Raw genomic sequence first — 20,363 nt, 5'->3', positions numbered from 1 at the left:
TGAAAAATATATCTCGACAGATATGAAATATCATGAAATATCCTTTGATGAACAATACTCGATAACAGTTTGGCGAGCATCTCGTTTAATAATATTTTGCATTCCACTTGTAATGAATAACAAACGGAAGACATACGACAGTTCTAATGAAGTAAGGCTGGTAATTCTGCAATATTGAAAGCTTCGTCGGGACCCAACAATACCGGTGGGATGCTGGGGTGACCTAATTTGCAGTTGACCGCGAGTGGCAATTGACTAACAAATACTGGAAATTTTCATTTCCCATTGATATGTCTTATTGGAATATCGAACACACACGGTCACTTTTTCGATAAGGGATTCAAATTCTGCGCTCGCAAAGTGTCTGTTCGAACAACATTCGGAAACTGCGAACTAGATAGCAATCAAATTGTGCGCGACACTCGGTCTCTCGTTTGGAGATGCCACGTTTCCTTGGGACTTGTATGCGAATTCGGACAAAAACTACTATATCAGTGAGCAACTCATTTTCTATCGACTTGATACATTTTTACAGTTTATGCGTATAAAAAAAATCACACTTATTTATCGTAATAAAATCACGGTATGCAGTTTCAAGGATTAGAATGTGCTTGATTTGCATCACGAATGAAATTTGAATTGAACAATCGCTGATTGCTGCGACCCATGTTTTTTTATTTAACATATAAATCTATAGCCCCCTCCTCCAAATTAAAAATGTAAATTCGTGCACACAGTTTCGTACTTGCCACACGTTTATAAGGTTTTCTTTAATATTTTGCGCAGTTTGTAACCGATTTTCAAAAGTATTAATTTGACAACGCGTGTACCGACATCAAGTATTTAGAGCATATAAATAAAAAGAAACAGAGATACAGGGGACAAGTAAATGAATATGGAGATAAATTGTCACGTCCCTTCGCATCAGAGGGAACTATTGCTCATTATTCACCATGTATGCTCACTGAAACCACAAGAGGATCGTAAATTCAGACCTCGTGTATCGCGGATTAAGAGCTTCCGCGATGAAATAAATCCTCTTCCAATTACTCTGACTTCATTATATTATTCTCCGCGTGTTAGCATTTGTTTCATACATAGCCAAATTATTTTCACTCGTGAATAATCACGGCTTATATCTCGCGATAGTGTCGCATTACAATTCTTTTAAATCTTTAAAACGCTTTCATGCACGAATAAATTTGTGGGGAAGGCATTCTCGACAATTTTATTGTCCTGCGAGAAATTTCACGGATGTTAAAGACCGTGGGTCTTAAAGTGTAATAATCTAGAAGCAGACATCAAGTCCGTTCGCTTGCATTTTATCATATACACGGTGTACTAGAACCACCGGATATCCTTTTAATCACAGATTCTTTAGAAAATTTCGAGACGAAAATTCTGATACAAAAATGTCGAAGCTATAATAGTTTTTAAATAATAAGCGATTATATTTCTCAAATGATAGGCCTGTCGCACGTTCAGGCACGGCGACATGCCAAGTGATAAGAGTGTTCCTATGAATGTCGTCCTTTTCATTTAATTCAAGTGCAAATTTGCAACATGTTGTGACTTCAACGTGTCGCAGCTGTCAAAGTAGTCGATCAATATCAGTTACCACGAAGGTTGTTGCTATCCTAAAATGAGCGACATTTATAGGAACATTTTTAATCACTTGTCACGTCGCCGTACCTGAGCGCGCGAAATCTCAGGCCTGTCTGTGAAATATAATCGCTTATTATTTAAACGCTATTATAGCCTCGACATTTTTGTCCTAGAATTTTCGTCCTGAAATTTTCTAAAGGTTTTATGCTTAAAACGATATCCGGTGACTTTAGTACACCCTGCATTGCGCGAGAATTCTTCACTCTTCCACATTACATCTCTCGTAACTGCCAAGTTGTTCTCTCGAAAGTTGTGAGATGGCGTGTAATTTGCGCGACTCGATGCATCGCATTAAATTCTTTCAGAGATCGTGACAAATAACCGCAGCAGAGAAGCGAGAGAACGCTTTTTTATTCATCAAACTAACAAATCGTTCACTCCTTCTGAATTTCCACGAGTATTTTTACGTATTGACTTTTAATTGTTTATTTTTCAACAAGAACAACACGTTTTTTTAAATATCCCCTACATATCGGTTATCGCTAATCGGAAAAAAATTACGCAGTCTCGTATATCTTTTTCGCGAGATATTTGACAAAGTGGCTTTCATGGCGTAGAGTGTATTTTCAATTAATAGAACAAAATAAAAGTTTTATTTGAATTTACTGCTTTAATGTACGATATGGAGTACGATGTGGAGTCATGAGAAAAAAAAACGTAGCCGAAATATAGCTGGGTCGACGTTTATGAATTCGCATAGTTATTTAAATGCATCGTAAAGGAAAAACAGATTTGACAGGGGCGAGAACTCAAGTTTTATAACAACTCCGGTTTTTCCATACGCGTTTATAATATGATAACGTTGTCATGTGATTTAACCGCGCGGACAGCGCTTCTGTCTAATACTATTTAATGCCATTCGATAAAACTTTTAACGGCTAGGGCGGTTTAACGACGTCTATTTCAGCCCAACAACGGCTTTGTCGATATCCCTTTAAGACCTGAAAGCAACGTACGGCGAGAGCTGGCCTCGTCATCAGGTTTTGCCCCTCGCTCTCCCTCGTTTTTTGATCGGAAAACGTCTCCGAATTTATACAAGCGAAACTCCGTCCGGCTATCCGGAGCAAATTGCGTTTGAGCATCGATACGGGTGGAAAAATGAAAAATGCACAACCCTGTCGCATCGACACGTGTACCTGGCGTCGCGGGGCGGTGGGGGGGGGGGGCGGGAGATCCGCGGGGCAGGGCGGCCTTTTGTTTCGCGAAATCCGAAATTCGCAGTGCAAAATCATCGTGTATTTTTCACCGCTCGACGCTTTGTGGCGCAGATCGAGGGGGTAGAATTTAATCGCGCACGCGATGGCCACGATGCGTGCTTTCGCGGAGCGTCGACGAGCGGAAAGGCCGCAAAGTTGGACGGATTAATACGGAGGGGCTCCGGTTTGAAGCCGCGCACTTGGCTTTGCCATTACCGCATCACGCCATCGATCTGCCCAGCGTCCAGTTCCACTCGACATACGGCGTGGAAAATGTTTTCAGCCTGTGTAATGGTGGCCGAGGGCAATGTTGATCGAAAGGGCGTATCGGCTCTGCGCGTAGGTAAAATCATATCACGCTTATCCTCGCTCGCGCAAGCGAAGGATATTTACGCGTTAATTATCGCAAGACACTGCCAGGGTTTAATGACGCTCTATCGTCGCATTAAAATTGTCCAATAAATTATTGTTACAAATCTGATGTTGCAAAAAGCTCGTGTCTTCTTTGTTCGCCGTAAAATGGCGTACTGAGGAAGAAGAGGGCGATAGCATTTTTTGTAATTGATTTTCCTACGGTTACCGTGTCGCAGAAAAGCACTTTTCCCGGGATTTTCTGCTTTACCATTATATCTCCCTATTCCTTCTTTTACAACACGCAATTTGCGTCGCGTACGGGTAGAGGGAAGACGCATTATCTTTGTAAATGTATCGTACCACCTTTTTTTTACAACAGTTGCGACATTACACTACCGGTCCTCTCGCCAAGAGCAGTTGAAAAATACACGTTTTACGTTAACGATGCATGGTGAAAAACGGCGACTCGGTTTGAAACTAAAGTTAACGAAATGTAACGCGAGAGCCGATGGGAAGGCCAAGTAGAGGATGTAATCGTGCAGTCTCAATGCGTTAATTAAAAATTGCGAAATCACTGGCGTGTCGCTTCAGCTTTGCCATCATAGTGTAACCTCGTTACTCGATATGTCGGTGCACAATGTGCCTTTGATGAAACTCGAAAATTCCCGCAAAGTCAAATTAAAATCCTCGCATGAATAGATCCCCGAGTTACGGCTATTAACAATGTATGAATCAAGGAAAGTTGCAACGAATGTCTATGAATCATGCCGATATTGAATTCCGACGTGGATTTCCGGGTACACGCTCTCGGAATTGAGCGATCCAGTAGGAGAACTGCGCGCGGTAACCGCGCATGTGAAATTCAGCGTTTGCAAATTCGCAGGTAGCCAATTAAGGAGTTACCGCCCAAGTTTACTGAATACCAATTTAACTGAACTGAAGTTTCTTAAATATGATGATTATTTCATTATGTCTGGCATGAAATGCGCAGACACCTTTGAATCCGGACAAAACCCACGAGAAAATAACCCGCGATACGTTAGCACTGATATACAGAGTGTTTCATTTTAATCGCCCTAGGCGTTCACTCACGGTCAAACCAATGGCACCGTCTTATGTCACCCCTCGAACCAAACAACTTTTGCCTGAAACGTTCTTCCGTACCTTTCATATTTTTCGAGATACCTGCCTGGTGCGATTAAAATGAAACACCCTGTATATATAACGACAGTCTGTAAAGTTTTATTTTTTAAATCGTTTTCAATTCCTACTTTACCCATAGTATATTTGGTTTTGGGCAAATATTTTAAAAACGTGGTATTTACCTGAATATTAAAAATATACATGTTACATAATGTTTGTATTTTTTAAAGGCTAATGATACTTTTTTTTACGAAATCCTACCGACAGCTTGATTCATAGAATTTCAGGACGTCTGAAATTCGTATTCGGTCTGGTGAACCCAAGCTGTAGAGATAAGATGTAGATAAGTTCGTTATAGATACGCGCATGTCGAGTGCCCATAAACCACAGGCGCTATAATTAGAAGCGCCACTTAAATTAAGATCACATACCGTCGCCCCTGTCAAGTTACATTTCATGAAAATTATGGACGCGCCCAGTTTAATTGTTAGAAATTGGATACGTTGCACGGTCGTTGCACGGTCTTTTTTAAAATTGATGGAAAGTAATCACACTGTGTAACGCCATTTCTTGGAAAATGGACTTAATTTCTGCGTAAAGCGGATTAATTAAGAAATGTGTGATACCCTACGAGATTGCGGATTCTTATATGAACAGTCGGGCAATTTCCTATTTCTAGTTTCTAGCAACAATAAGCTTTTTATTTATCTTTCATTATGAAATCCGTTTGTTCTTATAGCGTCGTTCTAGAACCTATTGCTACAATAACATTCTCTCTCTTTCCCTCCCTCCCGCCTCTCTCTATCTCTCTTTGGGAGTCGGAAAAATACTTTAGCCCTTGTTAGATAATCAATGATAGCGCGTCTCTCGGCGCGATTTACGCTAACTTTAATGGTAGTACACTAGAGCGTATCGATCGAATTTTTAATTCGCACTATAGACATCTACATGTACTCCATTTAAAGACGTTCTGTTTATAAATTTATACCATTCGGTTATACATACGTAAAGTCTGCAATTGAGATGCGTGCTGGACGCTGCACGGTGATAAATATCGTCGATATAGAACGACGTGCCAGTCGCATCTGCATTTCGCAAGGCAGTCGCGCGCGGATTGCTGGAAATTTCAAAGTCAGTCTTATTGCAAGGTGCAAACATAATTCCCGTGGAATACCGCAGTGGAATCGATGGTAACGCTTCGCTTTGAATCCACGCCGGGGTAAACGCATCGGAAGTAAGAGGAGACAAGAAGAAACTAGGGCACCGGAGCAGGGACATTGGACGAGAAACGGATATAAAAAGGGTTGAACGTTTTCGAAGAGAGAGTCAGAGAGAGATCGATGGACATGATTTCCAGAACTTTTGCATCCATTCCTCAGACGTCCCCTTGGTCATTTTTACGAAGAAATTGATCCGCCTTTAATTCAATGCACGTAGGATCGTGCATCTGCAGTTCGCTCACGATTCGTGCGAAACAGAAGCGATATTGTTTGGCGAGGCGTGTCTGAGGAATATTGCTTGGAGGCTATAGCTACATAATTTTATTTACAGACGCGTAATATTATGGTGCAAATTAGTTGGCCATTGAAGAAATTGGAAATTACAGACGACTTGCGTGAAAAACAATGCCAGTTTCCGAGATAACGTCCTTGTTCAATTTACCACTGATTAGAAACGGCGATTCCCGACGTTTTTTTTTAACCCCGAGCACCCTTTTCACTTTGTGTAATTTCTCCTTTCCAAGATTATCCGACTCAAAAGTATCTAAATATATATTGATATACACACACGCACGCACACACAATATATACACAAATAAATATACAAAGAAAATATATTGTATATTCAAATATACAATACATAATACTATGCGTAGGTATTTTCAAATATCTTAAAGCCCGTCATGAGTGTCAAAGAGGAGGATATGATTCGTATATATTCAATATGGATTCATCCATCATCGATAACGGAGAAGAAAGGCCTTGCCGTGTTATTTGTAGCATTGTCAAGTGAACCTGACGAGATTGAAGCATCATTTGTTGAATGTCTGACGTCATCGTCTGTAGTCCCAGTTCCTCCCTTGAAACCCCAAAATTCCCCCTGGGAGGAATTCCCTGGTTGAGAAACCCCTTGATTAGAAGAAAACAATCTATTTTCTCACAATAGGAACTCGATCTTTTTGCTACAAATAATCAACGAAGAAGTAGCGATTAAAAAGTAACAAGGATTAATTAATGTAATTAATAGCTAGAACTGTAAAATGTAAATATAAAGTAACTGGATCTTGTATAGACTCATAATGTATCAACTTTTTCAAGATTTAATTATGTGATCCCTTGTTACTTCATGAAAATTATTACATAATACATTATTATCCGTCAGATCTTTTCAAGCTATAAGACTTTACGGAATTAATGATAAACTGCAAAGGCAGTTTTCTGCTCCATAATAAAGTTTAGAAGAGAAACGCGCTTTAATTTGCGTTTGAAACGCGCTTTTATATATTATATTATATACATATATCTCTCTATCTTTGTCTTTGTCTTTCTCTGCTTCTCTCAATTGGCTCTTTCTACATCCGCCGTTATCTAAAAATAACGATTCTCCTTGGAGAATCAATGCAACGCCATTGAAATAGTGATACGTTCCCCTGAGAATTGAAATCTGCTACATTTCACTCGATTTTGTTTAATCCACTAGCGGAAGTATTATACGTGTGCTGTGCGCTATTTATTTCATATGATCAAATCAAAAATTCTTAATTTACGCGGCTAAAAAGATAACATTTACGAATTGTTCCTGCGAATTATAGCTGTGCATTACAGTATGGTGTGAAATCGTAATCTCTGCGGTATTTTTGCGTCAAGTTACATCGGTTGCATCAAGCGCGCTGTATTTTGCACAGATTTCCATCATCCAATATTCGCATTTCCGTTCGCCGAGGTGAATATTACGCGTGCTACCGAGCAGACATTTCTTGACTAGGCACGTTTTCAAATGTCTATGCGCGAGAAATAAAATCACAGGTACGCGGTCGTAATAGTAAATAGTTAAAACATTTTTCGCAAAATTTTTCCAGAAATTACGCCGGCGAGAAATGACAAAGGTGGTAAATGTTTCGAACATGTTACGAACTTTATCAATATACATCGCGCAATAATGTAGCTTGTTAGTCCTGTATGTCGCGCTATCAATAGCGTTCATTCTGCTGAAAATACGTAGTTAACATTGTAAGCGGATTAAAACGAACTACGGACCCTGTTAACGAAGCACCTCGTATGTTCGTAAGTTATTGTTACTATAGTTTATCGGATAATTTATGAACTACAGTGAGCCGTGAAGAGACTATAAACCGATGGTGAATCTCGACGACTGCATGCTTAATTGAAAATCTGCTTTCAATCCGCGCGTGTTTAACGACTTTGTTGAACTCTGATAATACGCCGATCGAATTTCCGGGCTCGTAGACCCGTTTACATTCGGGGAAAATATCGCACGAGCAACAACGGAAATTGCTGTTGCGCGTTTCAGGAAACATGGTGCAGACGATGGTGGCACATCTCTCAGAGGAGCGTCTCCCTGTCGGCCAGTTCCTATTCGCCAAAGTTAAATCCGCTTCTGATGAAGCAGCTGAAAGAGCCTAAAGCCACGGAAAAAGAGGTGAAGAGGACCGCGCGGGTTTCGTCGGCGGAAAAGGCGGAGACCGAGAGCATTGGTGAGTTACTTATCCCGCCTATTAAGATCGACCAAGCGAACGTATTGCGACGGCACAACGGGACGTAACAGCGATTGCAAAATCATTTCCCTTCGCCGGCATCTCGTGGCTGGTTTAAGGATCGGGCCTATCTTCAAAATAGTACAAAGTCGCTAAAAATTTGCGAAATTGTTCTTTTAGTCTTCCTAATTTATTGCATAAAAGTAAAAATGCATCCACTAAACGGTTGCTGAGATATAACTCTTTTAATTTACACTGATTTTACACGTACTCTTATGGGAAAAGCCGATCTTCACGGATAAAACAGCTAAAAAAATGTAGAAGAAATAGTACCAGTGTTTTGAATTTTTTTTATACATCTAGTATACGAATAGATGAAAATATCTACCAAGTTTTATTAGTCTTTACTGCACCGTTTTAAAGAAATAAAATATAATAAAATATAACTTGAGATATTCGTGCTGTCGGCACGAATTTTTTTAGTTTTGAAAATATTTGACGTTATTAAGAATTGAAATCAGAGTATTTTCACTATCAAAAGTTTAGGCTCATAAGTGAAAAAAATCGCAAATAATTCAGGAAAAAACATTTGTAAAGTGAAAAATACCTTTGTAGGAATACAAATAAGACTCCAACTATCGTTCAAGTTTCTTACATCTGGATTTACTATGCGTTAAGAGTAGATATTTAAGTATTTCCAATTTCATGCACTTTTGTCTAAGATTGTACGTCCAATACATCCTTAACGTAACCCGGTGGTATCGAGACTTGCAGGATCCGACAGATATAAAGGATACGCAGTCCTTGCAAAATTGCAAAAACAATCGGAACTGTTTCACTTACTTTTGGTAATTTGGTATATCCACGGTAATGTTTTAATTTCAGATAGAGTCTCGTAATTAGTTACGCGTCTATTTTAATACGCTTAACAACAAGAGTATGCATGCGAAAGTATTCCGTGCTCTCGGTATCATTAGCACATTTTCAGGCGCGCTGATGCATTAATTGTACACAGATGCATTAATTGTACGACACGAGATATGCAAATACTTCTTATTGTATTATACATGTGACTGAAACATAAAATCGTCACGTCTCCCATTCTTGATCGAAAGGCTAAAGGGAATGAGACACGTAAAGCGATTAAAGCGCCGACACGAGGCACCCGTGAGTTTTTCAATTCCGTGAACAAAGGACGGTAATAGAAGGCGAGCTCTGTCGCGCGGATCCCGGAAAAGTTTCGTAATGCTTGCTGTACTCAAAGTCTGAGAGCATCTATGGGAAGATCGCTTTACACAGCGCTCGTCATACTGTACATATATATAGCTCGCAGTGTACATTTTACGGCACTGTCTGGTGTACACGGTGTAACGCTTGACACCGAATTCACACCGAAAGCTTTTACGATCCTCGTATTTACGACTATACCACGTACACTCGAAAATAAATCGATAATTGCGCCGCTCCTGGCGAGCAAACTGGGACATTATCACGCTTAAATAATTACGTCGACGTTAAAAGATATTCAACGGTGTGTAACGGGAATGTGCTCGTTTAACGTACAAATTAGAATTTACTTGTCATTAATGTTTCCTTTGTTCGTAATAATAATGAAACGCTATTCCAGTACTGCCTAGCTCTTGCGCGAGTGACGTTACCTCATCCGCGGGTCCGCATTAAAGCCAACGGCACACGGTACTATTTTTCCTACTGGATTGCTCACGAGAGCCAATCAAGGTTTGGCCTTAAGTCACTTGATCGAGAACTCTGCATCCCGATTGGCTCTCGTGAGCAATCCAGTGGGAAAAAAAATAGTATCGTGTGCCGTTGGACATTCGAGACTACACGGCGAGCCTTGGCACCCTCTTGAAAGTCCACGGTAGTGAAATCTTCAGAAGAATCGATTAAATCAACAGGACCGTTCCAAGAATACGTAATGTCGAAAATAACATCGCGCCGTGCCGTCAATATATCATTTAACTCGAGACGTGCGTTGCAAAATGTGTGACATTCAAGATTCATCGTCGAGACTCGGTACTTATCCTGTTCCTCATCTGCTCAGGCATGATGGCCTGAGTACAGATTCAGAGAGGACGTTTGGAATAATTGCAAAATCTTTTTCTTTTCGCGCAAACGAGAATAAGATACGAGAAGATGTCAATTTAACTTTAACGACGTCTAAAAAGAACATTAGTAATTAAACAGCACTCTTGGAGGGGTGGGAAACGTTAACACATGAGATTATTACGTAATTCTCTATTACACATTTAGTACATTCAAATTACATCGATTATTCGTGCTCTGTGCACAATATGCAATAGTATATTGAATAATCTATAATATATATATTATATTTTAATACGTATCAATATTTATTACCTGTTCTAATATGACTCGTGTGGACTTATCCACCTGGAATGATAAACTAACTGATCGACAGCACTTACGTACCCAATAAATTACTTTGACTATCAACGTACTCTCGCGATATTTTCGTTTATCTGCTATATCCGAAGCACTCGACAGAAATACGGCTTCAAAAAATTCCTGGTTTCTTTCCAGCGACGTTTATTCGATTGCGATTGAAGTTTGTCCGTTCGCAAATTGAACACCACCTGCTTCTTCACAAAGAAGGATCAGGTAACGCCAGGAAATATCTTTGCTCAACATTTCGTTAAAAATAACAATCGCCCATGATCTTCTAGTCTCGTCCGCCGCGTCGAAAAAAAAATAAATATCGTACAAAAGATACTCCCCGTTCAGGATGTTTGCGCGTATTGGCTCTGCTCGTCGATCCCATTGAGACTATCCTCGAGCACCTCGAACTCCTCGAACTCCATTTTGCCGAAATCATTGCCGACCTTCCAGCTCGAGTTCACCTCCCACCTCGTCAACGCGCTCGGCATGAATCTACTCGGATAATTGGAGCTCGAGTCGTCCAGATCGCCCAGCTTAAAGTCAGCTTTGAAGGTCTTCCTCGTTTCTTTAGTATCTTCCCTCTTCGGCTCCAGACCAATCACCACCGGCGGCTCTCTCTTCACCTGCTCGACTCGCTCGACACCCTCCTCCGTTTGTGCCTCGTCCTTTTGCCTGCCGTCGATCGTCGTGATCTCGATGCTGGGCGTTTCCGCGATGGTGCATTGCCGGAGATCGGCGCGTCGGTCGCGACTGCGGCGCGACGATTGTCCCTCGACGAGCCTGCCGGTCAGCTCCAGCCTGCTGTCGCAGGAGTTGCTCTTCACCAGCTTGAACTTTACGTAATCGTTCGACTTGTCGATTCGCTTGAAGCCGTTGCTGACCAGCGGCGACACCAACGGCCCGTTGTGCATGTTGACCACTTTGCCGCCGTAGTAAGTTACGGAGGTGCCGCACTCGCGGATCTTTCTCAGCACGTCTTGGGACACGTAGTGCCCCGGACCACTCGCGTCCGCATCGTCGTCGTTGCAATTCACATCCTCGTCGTCGGACGACGTGCAATGGGCACCGCTTCCGGGGTCGGTGTCGGGATAGTCGCTGGATACACCGGAACTGACGCTGCCGGAATCCCAATTCTGATGATGATGATGATGGTGGTGGTGGTGGTGGTGGTGGTAACGGCCGACCTTGCTCTTTGAGCAATTAGAGCCGCTTGGCGACGTGTTTCCGCTTCTAGCTTCGAAACTCTGCGCGAGAATTCTCGTTTTCGACTCGCATCGCGGACTTCCGAGCTCCTCCTTGGCGACGGAGACGGTCGACGACGCGGACTTGGTCTCGAAGAGTCTCGTGAGATCTTTCGCTCTGCTGGAACATCTAGATCTGAACATAATGCATTAGATATGACTATTTCACGAACGTTCGAAGAATGGGTGGAGATTGCTTTAAACTCGGGCCACACTAGTCGGTGCATTATTTTTCATGCAAACGATTTCGATCGTAACTCTCGCCTGCAGCTTTAATGAAATTTCGGGCAACACCATTGTCTTAGCGCGAACAATCAAATTACAGATTACTCAACACGCAGACGTGTTCCAATGTAAACTTGGCCACCATTCCCCCTTAAACTTAACGTTATCTCGAGCCGATTTATCTAGAGTACCGTCACCTCGCATTTAATTCGTCCGCTTCAACTAACGTGCTAGAGACAGTTGGCCCCTATAACGTATACGCTTGTCGTCAAAACACTCGCATCCGCATCGTGAATAATAAAAGCCTCGTCGTCGGCGACATACATACAATATTACGCTACCTGGATTCTTCGCGTGTCTTGTCGGATATTTCATCGTACCGACTGTCGTCGATGCTAGTCAAATCCTTCATGCTGACACTCCTCCTGGCCTTGTCGTCCCTGGAGAACTCGGCGTCGGTTATGCTCTTCTTCTTCTTCTTCTCGAGAGTGTTCTCGAACATGCGTCTCACGTTTCTGACGGTGTCCGGATCCGGAAGCTCTTCGTCAATCAGCTCACGGTTCACCCGTATAGGCTGATAGAAGAAGTGCTTCCGAATGGACGACTGTCTGGAGCTTTTAGCGCCGCCGCTCTCGGCACGCTCCCCGTTTCTCTCGCGGTTCTCCATCTTCTTCTGGATCGCGCCGGCGATCTTGCACGTGGGCTCCACCCTGGCCGACGGCGACGACTTCCGCTCCACCGGCTCGGCGCGCACCGGCTCGATGATAACAACGTTGTTGTCCATCAGTAATTCTTGGAACGAGTACTCGCGCAGGTATTGCATCAGTCCCTCGTACGTGACGTCGCCTCGTGCGGTGCTGAACATGTTCTTGCTGAACATGTGCGACTTGACGATCTTGTAGCGCACGTGATCGAACTCCGGGCCGTCGTCCTGGCATTCTATCGAGTCCACGCAGCTTCTGGATCTGGTGAGATTAGTGTGCGGCTTCTTGCCGTCGCCTGTTCTGAGCACGGTGGAATTGTTGGAGGAGCTTCCGACGTTTCTCAACGGCCGGTCGTCCTCGATGCCATCGTCCACCGATCGCCTGCGGGAATCGCTACCGGATTCGGAACCGAGGCCGAGATCGGAACTCTCCGATCGCGCCTCGAAGCCCAGGCTGCCCTTTACGACGCTGCACGCCTTGCCGAGAATGTTGGACGTCTCCTTGACGATCCTCTCGAATCTGCCCTCGTTTTGCTTATTTCGCGCCGCCTCCTTCTCGGTACTTTTCCGCTCGAAGAAGCTTCTCGCGTCCTCCGTCGCCCCATTTTCCGCATTTTCCGGTGATGTAGCTTCCTGCGAAATTAATTTGTCAATTGATTTAATGCGTTTCCGCGCCATCGCCAACGTCGAGATGTCAGGTTTTATTAACGGAAAATGGCGAGGGGGTAGATGAGGTCGTGAAATTAAAGTGCAACGTTATAAATTGACGAAATTATAAATTGGTTAACAGAAACGAGTACTTAATCGAATGAAAAACCTTTGCGAAATGGCAGATATTAAAGTCACGACGCGAAGTCGCAGAAACTATTCCAATATTCCGTGTGCAGCGTACGTGCAGGGAATTCAAAAACTCTGCTTCGCACTTCTCCAAAGAAGATTTCACTTTTGACGTGCTTAAGGGAAAATGCAATCTCCCGGTGCGTCTCCGACGTCACATTCTCGCGGTCTCGGGAATCAAAGGCTTAGAAAAATTTGAATGTCTCGTCTAACGGATTTATGGAGATAAGGAATAATTAAAAGTTCCATTCTTATCGGTGCAAACATTCCATCGCATTTCACACTAACTTTCGCTTTTCTCCCGTGAACTTCGTCCTCCTCGTTCACGTCATTAATCGATTTAATTACGGAGGCATCGATACGCTCGTTTGCCTCTGTCGTAATCTCCTGCGATCTCCTATCTTTTGGCACGTCCTCGACGATAGCGTCGATCTCCACGACGGAGCGCCGATGGCGTCTCCTGGTAACGTCGTTGTCGACGACTTTGAGAATCTGCGGTCTTCGTGACATCTCGCTCCGGCCGTCGCTGTCCAAGATCCAGACGGACTTGTAGTCCTCCACCTCCTCGATCCTTTGATCCTCCTCCTCGCGGGGGCTCACAAAATTTTCGACATTGGCTCTTCTGCGATCGGTTTTAAACGACGAAGAGGGGGCGTACTGATCCGCAAACTTGTTCGCCGAGCTGATCTCCGCCCCGAGACTGCCGTCGGCCTTTCGACGCCTCCGCCGGCCCGAGTCCGTCCCCTCGGACGAATCGAGATCCTCGCGGGCCTCTTGCTCAGCTTCGTCGTCGGCTCGAGCGGGATTATCCTCGCTCCCCGTGTGCTCCTTGCATTTCTCCTCGTCCGTGGCGTTGCTGCTCCTCGTCGGCGAAACCTCGCTCGCGCCGCTCGGCTCGTTGTACTCGAGCACTCTTAAGTCTCGCAAACCGTGTACCTTCTTACGCGCAAAATTACCATCCCTCGTTGAATCGCCGTTGTACTCCAGCCGTATGTTGGAGAGGGGCAGCAAATTCAGTACGTCGAAGTATTCCAATTCCCCGTCGTCTTCAAAGAGGATGCTGTCTAAGCTCCTGTGCTCCTTCCGCTTGCGCTTCACCTGGAGGGAAGAGCACGTTTAAGCGCTTGCTTTTCATTCTTTCCTATACAAAGTTCTGTTATTCAACTTTCAGAGCACCTTGTTTGCTTTTTTACAAGATGAGCCCCTTATTACGAGAAAATATTTTTCTAATAGATACAGTTTGCAAACATTTTTGAAAGAATCAATTCTTAATTCAATTCGCCGTTCTCTTGGCTATACAACTTTTTGTCGCTTAATTACACGGGCCTACAAAAATGACACTTTTGAATCCCCACCGAGATTTAAGGGTGTTTCTCTATGTAATTCTTAGCGCTGAATCCAAATCTGACCGCAGAATTTGTCTAGCACGTCAGGATTTTGAGAGAATTGTAACGATTTTTTAATTTTTGGGCCGCCATATTTGATCAGCCATGTTGAAAATACAAATTCTAACTTTAAAATCTTAATCAGTGACCCGAAAAACCCTTTGATACAAAGTTCTGAAGAAATCGGTCTGAGAAACGTTCGGTGCTTAGGTACCAAAGAATATGGAATTTGTTAATATTAAGTGTCCTACAGTTGTAATTATATTACACCATTTCGAAAACCGCGTATATGCATTTCCGTAGATTTTGTCATGAGAAATCCGAATCTGTTGACTAAATTAACGAGTATCATTGCGTTTCAAACTTATTTTCATCTGAAAATGTCAAAAAATGGCCTTTTTTGCACTTTTAAATTAGAATATCTCAAAATCCTGACGTGCTAGGCAAATTCTGCGGCCAGATTTGGATTCAGCGCAAAAAATTACATAGAGAAACACCCTTAGATCTCGGTGGGGAAAATCTTGTAGGCCTGTGTAATTTAGAGATAAGAGTTCGCAAGTAATAATTCACAAACCTTTATTTTGCGGAATTCGCGCAGAGAGAGAGAGAAAGTTATTATTGTACTGCTAAATTTGTAGAGAATCAATCTTTTTGATGCCCGGTTAAAATTTAATTAAGCAACTAATTAAAGATAATAACGATACTAGGAAACTTGTGGCCGGGACATAATGATCTCTATCTCACTTTAATTAATGTTACTAACAAACTTCTTAATCTCGCTACATTGAGGAGTCCCGGCACGGCTGATCTCAACGATGATACATTGCTGCATCGAGTGAACTTTAATCAAATTAATAATTGGAAATATTATCATAACAGCTTCTAATACATTATGCATCATTACCGTATCGTAAATTAAGTTACCCGTGTGTACCGCGGCTAATTACAAGCCAATCTAATTAAACGCTACGATTCGAGTTGTTGTTTTCAATATGAATAATGACTCTAACATTTTTGGAAAGCGAGAACACTGCCACGAGACGAAATATTCGCTGCGAGAACTTCAGAGAGGATAACAAGATCAATTTTGATGGATTCTCTCAGTAACGGAAGCTCCAAGAAAGATCTCTTTCTCCCGCGCAAAGTAAATTAGCAGCCTTTTCGCATCAACGAGAAATGCATTTCACCTGCGTGTATATGCAATCGATGCTCCGATTGCCTTCGACAGGCCAGTTATCCTCGACGATGTCGACCAATCCGCTTACTGTATCCAAATTTTGCACGCTGCGATATCGCCTCGGAGGATCCGGCCAGTCGAGAATATTCAGTCGATTAGGATCGGCGCGATTTTTACGAGTGTAGGGCAGCGGATCTGGAAGCGACGCGAGACCAGGCGGAATCGAGTGAAGGCCGCACGTCGATCGCGAATGATAAGATTTTGCCTCGTTGAATCTCTCGTAGGAGTCCGAGAGGTGTTGCTGACTCTTGGAGAGTCTGAAACAAATTGTAAAATCGATTGCCCTCGTGGAGTACATCGTAAAACTCGAAAGATGCTTGAAAAATATAAGAGATATAAATTATGACTAAAGAGAGCATCTGATGTCCAGTGGCTTCTCTCTAAAGTTTCGCAATAGCGCAAATGTTTTACTCCATGGTTTTATAATATTTTCACTTTACAAACTTTAGAGAGTTGAATGATTTATACGAATTCATCGCATTTGCATGCTGAATGGTAAGGAGTTCATAAAAGAAAACCACTTATTAAAAGGAAGAATATTGAACGGATTTTTATTTTAACAAAGTGAAAAAATAACTCTACTAAATCGGATCGCTCGTTAGCAACGTTACTGATCTCGTGCCAGTACATTGACTCGGTTAAAAAGAACGCCTCGTTAATCGAGAATCGTGGAAATTGTTTCAATGTTCCCATCTCAATGAATTATTAATTATTAAAATTATTTCAGTCACTTCGATGTATCGCACCGCAAAAAGTACGCGTGAAATGTAGCAGCTTTTTTTATCGGCCGGTGGCGACTGTGCATCGAATTAGATTGCCTCCAATGGACCGTAAATGGATGACGAAAACAAAAAGTCAATTGCTCTCCCGTAAGTTGCGAGCAACTATTCGATTTGATTCCGCAACGAGGAGATAGCTCGGAGTCGTATTTCAGCAAAGTTTTTTTTTTCAAGTTCTTGCGCCACTTTGAGAGGAGCTCAAAGTCGTTCGAGTGTTCTGTTGAGGAGCGTCGATCGTCGCTGACCGAACTAGCTTCGATTGTGTCCGGTGTTTTCAATAATTTGCCGATCGCCACGAGCGAACAAGTCGCAAGTCTGCAGTGAAGAGATCGAACTCGTCGCGCGTAGAGAAACTCAATCATAGTTGGACTCGATGGCTAGCCGTTCGTTGTTATCTTATTAAAATTATTATTAAGAGATTAGCTGGAACCTTTATTCGGCAAAATGACAGCAGATACTTGGCTAGGGACGATTCTCAAATTAACGCATTATCTAATATTAATCTTATTGAAAGCAGCTATTAGATAAAATAGCCTCTCGAACTTGTCATCTTCTTCTTACGCGACGGTCGTAGCTTATTGATTAAAAAATAATCAGGCTAAGAGCGCAATTAGCGACCGAGTCTTTCTGTTGATGAAAGGGCTCACCTGTCCTTGAGAGAATTCCGATCGATCAGCTTGGCCCTCGGTATCAGTTGATATCTCCTGGGCAAATCGAAGGTCGACTGGCCCAGCCGAAAGTGCGCCGCTTCTCGATCTTGCCGAGAATCGTCCTCCGATATCACTGCGAGGCTCCTCGTACGCTTCAGCAGCTTCCTGCGATCCTGTGTCGACTGTGCCGAGTGGGAGTCGTAGCGGCTGCCCTCTCTGCAATTAAAATCACGCAATTGCGTGGTAACAGGTTTAAATCATAGGAAACGCAATCATAATAAAATCATACGCTGTGACAGGTTTCCATCGTGCGACACGTAAGTTGACGTATTACATTTTGCATTGTCCTGGCTGTATCAGAGAGGCACTTTCTCCCAACTTACGGATCCTCGGGGAAATTTCAAATTACTTTTACCACGGTAAAAACATCAAGTTTAGAGGCGTAATTAAAAAGTTGCATAACTTAATTCGAAAGTTTTGAAAATCGAGGGGACTCGCGAGCAATAGTCTTGAACTTTCACTGTAAATGTATAACGAGCCTACATTCTTTCGTTAATTTCATTTAATTAAATCCTTTGTGCTCTTTAATGAAACTTTTATTCGAAGCCTAATTAAGACGGATTTAATATTGAAAATTAATTAAAACACCATGCCCGTAATTGCGCCAAATTAAGTCTTTATTCCGGAGAAGCCTACCATAAATCATCGAATGTATTCGAGGCTTATTTTAATTGTCCCTTTTGACACACCCCGTACACTGCCGAAACGTTCAATATATTATGGATACGCAGGCCCTTACGTTCTTTCGACGATAAATAAATGAATAATCCTTACGAGGCAATAATGCAATCGCTGTACGTTTAACAACTAATAAACTTTCGAGCATCATCGCCCTATGTTGGGGAGAGACGGGACATAAAGTGGTGTAACTTTAATAGCCCGTTAATTGCCACAAGTAGCTCAGGCGAGCCGCAACGTTCACTGACGACGATATGGGCGATATCGATGCATATTCATCTTTTCTTTTATGAGTCGCGGGGGAATTGTCATCGTCACATCAACGGTGTACCGTGGGAAATTATCTGCGCGCAAATCAGCGAGTTGGACGAACCCGGAAAAATTTCTGTCGAGGGGGGGAAAAAGGGCGTAATAGCACAACGGCGAGTCTTTTACGTTTACGACAACGTCTTTCGTGTCGGCGAGTTTCCTCGTTTCATAAAATAAGAATATCACGTATTTAGCTCAGCATTTTAACAATCTTTTAAAATGAGATTTATTGCTCGGTCTTTTTATATATTTTTCAGGATTGTTATTCTATACTTTTGGTCCCGTAGCATGACAAATCATATCCCCCGTTATCATTGTCCTCGCATGACGTTCGCCACGATTTACCGGGCTCGACTGCGCACGTTGGTGCATTCATAATGGATGCTAATTAAACACTTACTTATACTACGATATGATAATTGTGTTAAGCGAATCTCCTATTCCCTATTTCAGTTAACAAGTAAGTTACCTGTCCCGGATAATGTGGACGTATTTTACACCTACATACGTGACAAGTGCTAATAAAATAATGCAACGGATATATTAGTATCTCATCTGCATTTAATCGATGCAAGTTTCGAATTACAAATGTAAATCGATTTTGCTAGATATAAATGTACCTAGTATATGTGTTTTTACTTTTTCGTTTACTTCAACGTTGAACGAAGAAGGGACCGTTTAATTTTCTTACAATCGAACACGCACGCACACAGTCCAAAAACTCTGCCTACTCGTCCTAGAATCTCCGTGCAGGACAAACTATGTCCTGTCGACGTAGTTTTCCTGGAAGGGGCTTGGCGTATTGAAATACGCCAGGCGTGTTGGCGAGTGCCTGTCATTTACCAGGAGCAGACTCCCTGTTTTAATGCTCGATTTTTGAGCGTCGAACCTTCCTCTACAGTGTATATACGGGGTGAGTTTTATTACGTGAACCAGTCTCTTACCATGAGGGACGGATTACCGACCGAAACTGTAGTCAGGGGAAAACTGAAAAAATCTCGTTATAAATGTTTCAATCGTGTAATATCTAATTGCATCTTGAGAGATATAATTAGATATTACATGACTGAAACATACACAAGATTTTGTCCGCTTTTTGCCGGGGTTGGCCACAATTTCGGTCGGTAGTCCATCTCTTGTTGTAAAAGACTCACCCTGTATAGACGACAAAACTGCTTGGAATTTTACACAACAGCAAGCGAACAAAATCGTTTTCCAAACAGGGTAGGATACTCCCGAGAGGTTACATGTTCCTTACGAGAGGTGGCGAATTAAATGAGAACCGACAATTTTCTAGTCGGATTTGAACCCGAATCTTTGGCTCGTTAGAGTAACCGCAATCGTCAAAATCTGAAAAACATCAAGTTGAATTGTGCGCAAATACGTTTCTATGTTAGAAAAATCTTGTTAATATAAAACGAAATCGAAACATTTGCGTCCTTCCAGTAATGCTTTTGTTACTTAGTTTGCGGAATTAAATCGCTCGCCTCGCTCCCATTTAGGTACTGAAGTAAATGTGGTAAATCTGCGAATTTTTTTGTCCGCGAACCACATTTACATGTTAAGGTAAACCGGAAACAATGCTTATGCACTCTATGTGCGCTGTATTTACCTTATATTTCTTATTTTCTTACATAGTTATATTACACGGTGCTTTTAAACCCAGTTATAAAGACAAGTTTTTATTGTTCTTTTTTGAAAATAACAAAAACTTCATATGGAAAAGTAGTTCGTAAATTGACAAAAACATATTCAACTGTTTCAACGC

The 20,363-nt window shown here is 42.3% G+C and overlaps 2 protein-coding genes across 2 annotated transcripts in view; one reads left to right on the top strand and one right to left on the bottom strand.

Annotated features, from left to right (window-relative positions):
• Positions 1-6,261: 6,261 nt before the first annotated feature.
• Positions 6,262-20,363, top strand: part of LOC105559173 (calcium uniporter protein, mitochondrial) — a 46,354-nt gene continuing 32,252 nt past the window's right edge. Inside the window, exons 1-2 of the mRNA XM_012007275.1 lie at positions 6,262-6,420; positions 7,890-8,073. Coding sequence (XP_011862665.1) covers positions 6,262-6,420; positions 7,890-8,073 — 343 coding nt within the window. The remainder of the gene's footprint in view (positions 6,421-7,889; positions 8,074-20,363) is intronic.
• Positions 10,315-20,363, bottom strand: part of LOC105559170 — a 28,675-nt gene continuing 18,626 nt past the window's right edge. The window contains exons 2-6 of the mRNA XM_012007272.1: positions 17,546-17,764; positions 16,070-16,376; positions 13,786-14,595; positions 12,299-13,293; positions 10,315-11,868 (exon numbers count right to left, since the gene is read on the bottom strand). Of these exons, the coding sequence (XP_011862662.1) occupies positions 10,833-11,868; positions 12,299-13,293; positions 13,786-14,595; positions 16,070-16,376; positions 17,546-17,764 (3,367 nt within the window). The 3' untranslated portion in view covers positions 10,315-10,832. The remainder of the gene's footprint in view (positions 11,869-12,298; positions 13,294-13,785; positions 14,596-16,069; positions 16,377-17,545; positions 17,765-20,363) is intronic.

The sequence above is a fragment of the Vollenhovia emeryi genome, unplaced genomic scaffold (genome assembly GCF_000949405.1).
Source record: "Vollenhovia emeryi isolate VEMERY1.0 unplaced genomic scaffold, V.emery_V1.0 DF939288.1, whole genome shotgun sequence".
NCBI lineage: Eukaryota > Metazoa > Arthropoda > Insecta > Hymenoptera > Formicidae > Vollenhovia > Vollenhovia emeryi.
Note: the sequence above shows the minus strand (reverse complement) of the source record. Positions and strands in the feature narration are given on the sequence as shown.